This window comes from Strix aluco, chromosome 2 (assembly GCF_031877795.1).
Source record: "Strix aluco isolate bStrAlu1 chromosome 2, bStrAlu1.hap1, whole genome shotgun sequence".
In the NCBI taxonomy this organism is placed as follows: domain Eukaryota; kingdom Metazoa; phylum Chordata; class Aves; order Strigiformes; family Strigidae; genus Strix; species Strix aluco.
The window spans coordinates 136574714-136585603 of NC_133932.1; the positions used below are offsets into that span (position 1 = coordinate 136574714).

The 10890-nt window shown below is 45.5% G+C and overlaps 1 protein-coding gene across 1 annotated transcript; it reads right to left on the bottom strand.

Moving 5' to 3' along the window:
- Positions 1 to 25: 25 nt before the first annotated feature.
- Positions 26 to 10824, bottom strand: SPCS2 (signal peptidase complex subunit 2). Its single transcript, XM_074816573.1, has 5 exons — positions 10730 to 10824; positions 2987 to 3070; positions 2494 to 2658; positions 896 to 1026; positions 26 to 279 (listed from the first exon to the last, which is right to left on the bottom strand). Exons 1-5 carry the CDS (start codon positions 10766 to 10768, stop codon positions 93 to 95), a joined length of 606 nt encoding a protein of 201 aa, XP_074672674.1. The 5' UTR covers positions 10769 to 10824; the 3' UTR covers positions 26 to 92.
- Positions 10825 to 10890: the final 66 nt, after the last annotated feature.

Genomic DNA, 10890 nt, shown 5'->3' on the forward strand with positions numbered 1-10890 from the left:
AGGACAAAAAGAGGCAACGATTCACTTTCTTTGTTATTTTACTTTACTGGTGTTAATTTAGCACGTTCCCAGGAGGCAGGCGGTGTTGGAAATCATTTTGTTTTCCTCTCCAGGGCCAGACTATCGTGCAGCTTGGACACCTCGGGCTCGTAGGCCTCCATGACTAATGTCCCGTTGTTATCGAAGAATTTCGCAATGGATTTGGTGAACTCGGCTTCCCTCTGCTGTTTGGTTTTCCCGCTGATGAAAGTCAGCTTCAGGGTGTATTTGTCATCAAACCTGCAGAGAGATTTGAGAGCAGAATTTAAGCCTGGCTTAACCAACAAAAAACTGATGAGAAATCGTCGTCTTTGTGAAGCCCCCAGGAGTGGAGGTCCCCACACACAGTACCCCACAAGATGCAAGCGTTAATTATAACACAATTAAAGATTTTTATACTCTTCAGGATTTTTTTTTTCCTCCCCCATTTAAAGAGAAGTGAAACGTGAACATTTGCAGCAGGCAACCGCTTGGCACCGCTCCCATTCCTAGCTTGGGACGTCGATTTTGACGGAGACAAACCAGATTTTTAAGTATAAAAATAAAGGAAAATATTTAGGGTGATCCTACAGAGCAATACGGGTGGAAATGCTGCATGAGCCCGTCACAGATGGCTGTTACTTCTGAGTAATAGTATTCTGGAGTGAATATTAATCACGAGTTGCCTGGGAAGCTGCAAAGATCACGGCACAGTAGCCAACCCTTTGCAGAAAGCTCACATCCCCGGTGTGGAGACACCGATACTGCAGAAACACCAATATTTTCCCCCATTTTGGGGGCTTTGCTGCCCCACTGGGAAGCCCATGGGAGCTACAGGCGCACGCAGCCAAGCCCGGGCTGCCGAAGCAAATGATACCGTTTGAGGCTGGAGGAGAGCTGCCAAACGTCGTCGGGGTCCATCCCCGCGGGGTCTTTTCTGTGAGCTACGAGGAAAATACTCTTTTCTTTGTATGAGGTATAGATAGTCAGGATTCCCATCATCACAAAATATGTGCAAAAAAGGTTAAGGAAACTAAGAAGCTGCAATCAGAAGTAGAAATTAGGTAAAAATTGCTTTGATCCCCCACTGACATCATCACTTAACCACTCCTCGTGACATTATCATTCCAAACACGATGCTTGGTGGATGCCTCATTAGCATGAGAAATTAAATAATAATTGGGACAGTTTCTTAAATCTTTGCTGTTGCACAAATCAATGCCCGGAAGTGGTGGGGAAAGCGGAAACTTCCCTGCGTGCTTTCCTGAAAAGGATTTCTCCAGCCACAATGAAATGCTTCGTTCGTGAAACGTATGTGAAAGTAAAGCGGAAATCACAATGACAAAATACTGGTTTTAATGACTTTGCTAAAATTTTTGGAGCGACATCTGTTGGGAGATAGTGGGAAAATGTGAGACTAAACGAGCCACAGAATGAATCGCTGTGCATTCCTCCTAAACACAGATTAAGCAATCTTTCTCATTTTTGGAATTAAAGAATTTTAAGTGCTGCAAGATGAATTATCTCAAAGTTTGTGCTGAAAGCCAACCAGAGGAACTGTAGCCTGGAACAACGAAACGACTTGCTCACGATCACGCAGCTGTTAGCAGGACAGTGACTCCCAGGCCAGCAATAAGTTTCCAGGCTCCCAGTTCACGCTGCCTCAGCGGTACCATCAAAGCCGCCCTGGAAAGCAGGTCCGTCGGCAGCTCTTGGGAAGCACCACCCATGTCACAGACATTTCTGGTTTAAAACCTCTACGGGCGTCTGTCTTGCAGGGAAATTGGTGCCACACTGACCCTCTGAGCACAAACAGGAAGAAAACCAAACCCTGGCTGTGCTGTTATACCGGAAATGTAACAGTTGACTTCTAAACGGAGTTGACATCTAAACATTTAAACCCTGATTTGCAGCACTGCCCTCCTAAATGCAGCGTCTGCTTCTCTTTGGCAGAGGCGCCGGCAAGAATTACCTCCATTTTACTCTTCACTCTCAATACCTGATCTGCTGTATTAGGAAAGAACAGATGTCACCATAACCAGGCTATAAGTAAATTAAAAAAAAAATAACCAACACACAAAACTAACCCCTGAAGCTTTCAAAGTCTGATCTTACGTTGGAGATTAACCCACTTAAGTGGAATCTCTGTGCCGTCAGTGTCTGAGATCTGAGAAATCTGCCCAAGAGTTGGGAGCCTGGAGAGCAGAGCAGCCGCCGGCTCCTCTGACAGGAGCTGAATTGCTGCCCAGGCTCCCACATCGCTGCACCCCCAGATCGCCCAAATTTAGGTGCATTACACCCAGACAGGCAGGAATTTTGCCATCACATGAGAACTATTTGATTATCAGCTGATCTCCACACCGCTGGAAGTAAAATTCCCACAGGTCTGAAGATGGGAATACAGAGAAGGGTTTTCTTGTGCTTTATGGGGAAAATAAAACCCTTTTGGTATAAACAAGACAACATATGTAAAGGATATGATACAACACAAAAGGCAAGAACAGGTTTGGATTCAGGAAAAGGGTGCAGGTAATCCCAAACCAAAGCTACCATCGCAAAGAAACAAGAGATTGTGCAGATCATGAGGCGGCCGTCGATCAAACGGAAATTTTCGACGTACTTGTACTTCTCCAGGAGAACCTGCGGGAGAAACACGCAGCTGAGTTTATTTTGCGCTTTTCATAAATTTGACAAACTGCTTCTGGAAAGGATTTAGATAAAACAATCTCGATTATACAGGTAAACTGAACAGAAACTACGCAGAATTAATGTCTGCATTAATTGCTGATACTCTAAGCACAAATACTGCTTTAGCCATGGGAATCACAAGAGATGCTGAGGTACCAGCACGGCTCCAGGCACTTCACAATCAAACCAAAAAAGTTTACACAGTTTTTAAACTAAATCTAGAAACCTAAGAAAACAGAGTGTTTCCCAAGAGGGAGAAATCAGCAGTCACACAACGTACCTTTTTGGCAGAATCGTCCAAAGAATTTTTCACAGCTGAACCATCCCATTTGTCAATTTTTACAGGCTTGTCGTCGATCTTCCACTGCAACGAAAACCAAACGGAGTTAAGAGAATTTGGCACGGGTTAGCTTTTCATTTTCATACCCCTGTTCCTGCTGTGAGCACAAAGATAGGAGGCAACCCAGAAAATACGTACGTGTTTGGGAAAACCTGATGAGAGATGGAGAGAATCCGGGGCCTGTTAGACGGCTGTATCACGCCAAAAGTCACCCCAGCACCAACGTACCCATTACCTTTGCAGATTTAAACTTACACATCTTGTCACATGCACTGAAGATATTTGGTGAAGTGACTTTTTACCTCGGTTTTATCCTAATTTTGATTCTGCGTTTGCTGCTCCTGCTGCCATCCACAGAAAGTATCAACTATGACTTAATTCTTGCCTTTTTGGCCAAGCTGTTACAAACAGACTCTTTGGGGGTTGACGACAGGAAGAAAATTTCAAGGGACCCTTAACAATCTGGGTACAAGGGGAGAATATAAAGGCACAAACAACAAATGAAGCTTCAGTCAGACCATCCTCCAGAACAAAACTAAGACTCTCACTTTTCTATATTCAGATTTTCCTCAGAAGCAGGTCCTTATCAATAATGAATCTCAGATACCATAGCTCAGCTTTTCAAAGGGATTAATTTTCCTCTGAACGATGTTATTTTTTGGTGACACTATTTCTTTTAGCCAGACATGTGAGTTTGAGCCCTGTGTATTTTAAGTCAGCAATTATTTCCAACAGTTGAGTGACTGGAGCTTGAATTTTTGCTGTCGTTAGAAGCAGTTCTCAACTTCACTCCTGTTATTTCCTGCTCCTGACGCTCACAAGTCAGATTTATTAACTACCTGCCAGAAGAGCTCATTTCCCTCCTCTGGCAGGAATGAAGCCCTTTTAAGGCAAGATATAAAACCTGATCTACTTCCCCTACACTCACACAGGGAAAAGCCTGATTCTTCAGGCTCTGCAGGTATGAATTACAAGGTGCTGTAAGGAACTGAAGGAATTAATGCCTCAAACATTTATCGACACAGAAAACCTCAAGGACAAGCTGTGGCTTGTGATTAGTCTAAGGAATGTCACCCGAGGAAGTGCTGAGTGTATGGAAGGATGAGCATCCCCACTCCCTTGTGGCTGTATTGCCAAACTCCTTAGATAAGCCTTGAAGGGGGGAAACATGGATGGAGTGAAACCAAATGTTCGGGTTAAAAGACTGATAAGAGATAAATAACCTGCACCAGATGGACCTAAGCAAAACCAGGAAAAAATAAAGGGGGGGGAGGGGGGAGGGGAGCACGACCACCAACTCAGTTGGACAAGGGTTGGTGCACCCCATTCCCCCTCAACACACGCACGCAGAACCCCTGCTCCACCTTTTCCTCGTCTCTCATGCAAATGAGTTCATGGAATACCCACTTCTCTTGGTCTAGTATGCAAATGAGCTGATAAGATGAACTTAAAAGGGACAGAAAACCTTGCGGTGTGTGCACCCACCACCCAAGATCACCAGACTATACTGGAACCTGGAGTGGTGATCCAGACTTTTTTCTTTTCTCTTCCCTTCTCTTCTTTTCTTTCTTATAGATTTGTAAGAGACCACATTGCTTACTATCCTTTCCCAAGTTTAAGCTGTTTCTACCACAAGTAAAAACATTTTAACTGGTCATCTGATGTCGTTTCACCTTAATTTAACCCGAGGGGACCACAGAACCTTTACGACTCTCTGGGCTCCCAGTCTGGGTCATAACAAGTACACAGCAAATGTCACATGTAGAAGCTGGTTTACCAGGGACAAAAACAAGCCAGAAGCATTTAAAAGTCAGGACATTGGGAAAGAGCTCTCATGTCAGTGTAAGTTACAAAATATTTTAGGTGGCTACTTTTTTGTAGCATTTTTTTTTCTAGGGTTAATTAGCACACATGACAATTGAAAGCCAAACCCTTTGCCCTGAAAGAATACAGAAGAATACTTTCAACTATTTATTTTTCCTTATAAAAGCACCTACAATAGTTTTACTTCTTGCCCTTTGGAATTCCCAAAGATTAAAGTATCAAGAGCTAGATTAGGGAGAGGAAAAATGCACCTTTTTTTCCCCTAATTAGTGAATTGGAAGTCAGAAGTCTTAAAGCAGTAACACCAACACCCAATCCCTCTTTCCTTATCCCACAGATAAATTCAAAAAAATTTTGAAGAAACCCATTCAGACTTGACCTCACCACTCCCAGGTGCGCCCTCAATTTCTCACGAGGGAGTGGAAGGAAAGGCAACAAGCCTGTCGATGTGGAAATGTACGCCGCTTAGCCAAACCCTAAATCAGAGTATCTTCCTAAAACAGCACCAGCTACTTCTGCTACAGAATTACTCTTCTAGGGTGCAAAAAAGTCCTGTTAAAGACAAAAATATTGACTAGTAAGACACATGCAAGATGCAGCACAGCTGGATTTGCTATAGGATACAGCAACAACTGAACCCTGGGCTCGGATGTGACTGTGGGGAAATATTCAGGCCTTTACTGTACTCATCCAACTCAAGGCAAACCTCACCGAGGAGGGAAGGCATCATTCACCCTGCAGAGTTTAGTTTTGCTATTGATAAAACTCCATGAAAAGGCTCAGTCTTTATTGCAGGTCCACCCCTCCCCCTCCTGCTTTTTACAAATAATAAAGAACAAAGCGAATGAGAAGTTTTTAACAGCACAAGGAACCTCCACAGGCCATGTGAAGCCTTCCTTCAGACCGGATCTCCCTTTTAAGTACAGTTGTGATTTTTTTTTTTTTTTTTTTGCAAAGGCCACTAAAGGAATCATTCCAAAGAAGCAAAAAATATATCTGAGCAAATATTTTGAAACAGTTTTTCACATTTCTAGGGCTAAAACAAGACCCTTAGCATAAAACACGACAGCGCTCTCCAGCTTGTTCCTAAGTGAGAGCAAGAATCCAGAGATACTTCAAAAGATATCACTCAAGTGATATTTTTGCGATATATTTTGCAATTAAATATTTAATATTGGAATCTTTGCTTTCGGCAACAGCATGGTTTACCTGGTGTTAAAGCACACTGCATCTATCTCATTGTCAACACTCAAGTTTTTAATCAATGTTGTTATGTCTGTATTTTCCTCCTAAAGCCCGAGAGGATGGAATCAAGGCTTATGCTAAAATTTCTTCTCCCAAATAAACCCAACAGCTTTCTAGACATATTTAAAGACAGAATAGTTGGAAAACACCAATGAGAAAAACTTAGGAATAGAGAAATAAATGAAAATAAAGCCCCAGGCTTTTATGTTTTTAAAAAAAACCCAACAAAAAAACCAACCCTCAAGATTCTAAAGCTATTTTATAGGCGCCCTGGAAACCAGCCCTGGAGGCACAGGACTCCTAACACTTCCCTCGCAGAAGGGATTTGCACAGAGGGGAATATCAGTGAGTAAAATGAGTCAAGGCACTGCTGTAATAATGTATATGAGATGCTGCCATAATAATGTATATCCAGGAAACCCGTGACAGAGTGAGAACTGGATTCTTGCTTCCTGCTCTCTGTCCCAAACCACCTGACACTGGAATTGGCAGATAACATCAGTGATATTTAACTGATACTGATCTCTAACAGAGAACCAGCACTTTCAGAGGTAGATGTAAAGCCCACATGACATATTTTTTGAAATAAAGCTGCTACTGGGGAGAAAAAAAAAAAATCTAATCTTAGACTGTCTAAAGCAGCAAGCTGAACCAGCAATTCTTGTTCAGACTTCCCTGGGACTGCAGCTGTTCTGCTTCAAGACAGTAACAGCTTGATAATCTCAGGGTGGTTCATGTCAGAAGGGACCTTGTAATGAGGACACTTCTGTGGGTTTGGGACTTCTGCCAGGGAGAAGCTTTAACGCTCCCTTTACCTTGGTCATGATGTTTCCATGAGGTTACTTTTCCTAACACAGTACAGCACTGCAGCGTGGCTGCTGGTTCTCTTAATTCTTCCAGGTCGATCTGCAGAATCAAAGAGCTAGTGAGAGGCTGGGACGCTGCGCTGACGCCTGCAGTGCCAGTGCCAGGGAAGAGGAGCAGAAGGAGGTGCTCAAAGAAAACCATCAACATCCATGCTGCTGCTGTGTCCAGATGTGCACAGAAACGTACGCACATCTGGACACTTATGTCCGTACACCAGTGCAACTGTGGGCAACACCTCTGACTGACGGCCGCCCCCACGTTCAGCTGGGAAGAGAGCCAGAGATTTGGCCCCTACCACCAAGTGCTCACCCTCAAACAAGAGGGGAGAGCCTCCACCCCCTCTTGGGTCTGCGAGCAGCCCTGCCTTGGCTGCAGAGCTGGGGAGGGAAGGCGAAGCTGCACCCATGTCCTGCGGAGCCTGGCAGATGCAAACATGGCTGCTCCTCCGGCTAGCAGACGGTATTTTTCAACCAGTTAGTCACCTTGAGCACTTCTGGTGCGAGCTCCAAAGGGTTCAACAGAAAAGCTCAGAGTTTGGCTCCAGCCTGATGGAGGAAAAAAATAAAGCCACCAGTTCAGAACAGTTTTTTAGTTTGGGTGTGTTTTGACTCCTTCATTTTAAAAACCAGGTGAAAGATTATCATACTTGTCCTGAACACATCCTATACTACGAATGGGAAGCAAATATGGTCTACAGCCAGGCACAGCTGGGAAGCGGATTTGGTACCTGAAAGTGTACCCGTGGAAGAACAAGGCTTCAGAGCAAAGGCTGAAATACAGCCAGGGGTTACCTTACCTAAAAAACAAAGAATAAAATCAGAAATGCAATTTCAGAAAGCCGCAAAACCAATCTGACACTAGAAGCACACGAGGGCCCCAGCTGTTCACACTGAGTAAAGATGCTGCCTGCAGCTGGATTGCAGTAGGGGAGCATTCTGCTGTTAGCTCCAAAAAAAAGGGAAAGCAAAACAAGTGCTTGCTTTCGCAGCAGACACCGCAGGATTTGAGCGCTCGGCAAGGCTTGTTTGTCAAACCATCACCTTCATTTAAATCCCTTCACAAAGCGCTCTCATAAGCGGGAGGCACAGAAAAATCCTGCGGGAGAAATTTCAAGATGTTCACATCTCAGAAGTCAGACACGGCACAAACTGAACTTTTTTTCTCCCCCGCCTTATTCCTTCTGCCGCTACTGTCAGCCTCATTTATATCACGTCCAGTCTTAACCTGCAACATCTTTTGGGTAGCTAGTTTGTCTCTTCAAATATTGCTCTGAAGATTGTGGCACATTTTGAGTATTACAAACATAAATAATCAAATCATACAGTAAAAGAGATTTGTGACTACTACAAGAGAAGCACCAGCGTAGACTATATAAACACTTCAAGGGGAATAACGTTTCTGCATCTAATCTGTGTTTTCTATTATAAGGATGAAAATAAAGTAACCTCCCGTTCCTAAAACCTAAAATCTGAAACCCTTCAAACCGGAGCAGCCGAGGGAGGTTGGAGGAGCCTCAGCAGATGCACATCAACTCCCTCAAGGCACAGACAGCTGATCGCCTCTTCCTGTAGGTCAGGCTGCAGCCAACAGAACATCGAGTCCCAAACCGCGGATCTCCACCCCCCCACATAAATTCTAAAATAACAGTGACATTGCACACCATGAGCCTGGCAGAAGCGGGGCTTGCAAGGGGCAGAATCCAGGGAGATCTTGCTGCACACCAGTTCCCTCCTCTTCCTCTTGAAGGAAGAGTTGTGGCAAACTCCAGCGAGTCAGCACAGCTGTTCTTGGCTCCAACAAGCTCAGTCTCTGCCTTCAAGGAAGAAATTCTGGAGCTCACTCTCCCCAAAATACCAGCGCTGCCTGACTGTACTCACAGTCAGCACCCCCTGGTAGCAGAGAGCTCCTTCTGGGGCACAGCAGCAGAAGGCAGTCGCAGCAGTTGGTAGCCAGGAAGTGGTTTTAGTCCTGGGGCCTGCAAAACCTTCGAAGGTTTTGTTCTAGTAGCAGCAAAGCGTGGTTAATAACTTAGTGTTGTGCTCAATGGGTGAAATCTCAAGGTGTCTGAGAGGACTGTAGCCACTGCTGCACACCCTTTTAAACTCAGTGGGAGTACGCTCTTGGGTGGCCCTGGTTAAGTGGGGAGAGATCAGGAGGAGCTACCTGATTATCACAAACACTAGAAGAACATGAGAAGGGAAAAAAAAATGGGACAGTTAAAACACAAGTCTCCCTAAACCCACCCTGATTTAGCTTACTAGCAGAGTATGAAAAGATATGCTAAACAAGCAACTCATCCTAAGACTTTAAAGCCTCACCAATAACCTGTTATTTCTCTGTTTGATAAAAGCTTGAGCAAATTATGGCCCTAAGGCCGCAACTCTCCAGATAATACCTCAGTAACATACACATCGGTTCACAGAAATGACCAGATTTCATTTAAGTCATCCAGGGGGAGGAAATGAAGGCACACAGATCAGCATGGGGACAGAGGGAAAAGAAGATAGAACGTTATCAAGTGTAGAAGCCCTGCTGAAACTATTAAATGGTTTTTCACTAAAGAATTCATGTCCCACACCAACAGCATATTTCCCTTCCCAACGACTCCTTTTCCTTCTGAAATAACTACTCCTCAGCATCCACAGAACACGGTAGGAGGAGCAGGAATGCCTCGAGAGCATGATACTTTCCAGAATTTGTGATGTTTAACTACAAAGCACTGTCATCTCAAAACTGAAAGCTGAGCACATTTGCACAAGATATCTAGAAATATTTCATTAGCACACCTTCCCCTAAAAACATGTGCTCAACAATTTAATCTACTGTTTTAAAGAAAAAACACCAAATTCTTAGGGATAGTAAGAACAATTTCATCTCAGATGCAAGAACACTATACTCTTTAGAAATTACGAATATACACATCTCAAAGAAAACCAAAGTGTTTTCAATTGCAGTCATCCATATTTTGAAGTTCAGCAAAAGATGCCAAATGCACCACTCTGAATACACCATTCTGCAGCCAGAGACACAGACACACTGTTTCCATCTTCTTGCAGAAAAAAAATGCCTCCAGGTCTTTAGTTTCTGCTACCAGACTGCCAAATACCACAAAGAACTGTGACACAAGCACCTGACTGCTTAAAACGGAGCCGAGATCAAAGCCGCTCTACAAACAAGTTTCTTTTAGCTACCGAGACAAGGCTGGGCTTATCAACAGACTTTTACGGTACGCTCTGCTCCACCTGACATCTCTGCCACGTCCAGCGCTACTTTCCTGACAGAACACCCACCGGGAGGAGTGCAGCCGTACCGCTAGCCGGGCTTTTGTCAGGACGGCTGGGCTAAAATCAGCCACGCTGGCAGAAAGAAGGGGGGGGGGGGGGGGGGAGGAAAAAAGAAAAAAAAAAAGCGATCTCGCAGGCAGCGGCTTCTGCTTTCGCAGCCGAACGTGCTCGCCCGGTGCCGCGGCAGGGCCTGCCCGCGGGACGCTTCCTCCCTCCCCAGGGCCCTTTCTGCCATTTGTAGCCCGGCTCCTACAAGGAGGCAGCAGCGGGTGGCCGTTGCTCCCCACAGCCCAACGGCTGAGGCGGGGGCTGCCCCTCAGCAAGGGGTGGGGGCCCACGGAGGCCCGAGCTGAGGTGGCTGCGGCTCGGCCCAGCGCTGTGGCAGCTCTAGGGTCACCGCTGAGGCGAGTAGCGGCGGCGCCAGGAAGAGAAACCCCCAGAGAGCCGGGCCGCACCACAGTACCTTATCGAGCAACCCGCCCCTGCCGCCTCTGGCCGCCATCTTCTCGCCACCCTCCACCCCCGCCCTCGCCGCGCGACCTGTTCGTTTCTGATTGGCCGCGCGCGGGGGCCGACGGGAGCGGGCGGGCGGGAAGGGCCCCTCCGACGCGTTGCACGCTGGGA

Excerpts from the sequence above, each read along its gene's own strand:
- SPCS2 (XM_074816573.1), bottom strand. The coding sequence starts at position 10,768 with ATGGCGGCCAGAGGCGGCAGGGGCGGGTTGCTCGATAAG. Across the intron at positions 1,027-2,493 it reads CCTTTTGTGTTGTATCATAT|TTTGTGATGATGGGAATCCT; the intron begins CCTTTACATATG and ends TTTTGCACATAT. Across the intron at positions 280-895 it reads CTCTCCTCCAGCCTCAAACG|GTTTGATGACAAATACACCC; the intron begins GTATCATTTGCT and ends ATCTCTCTGCAG.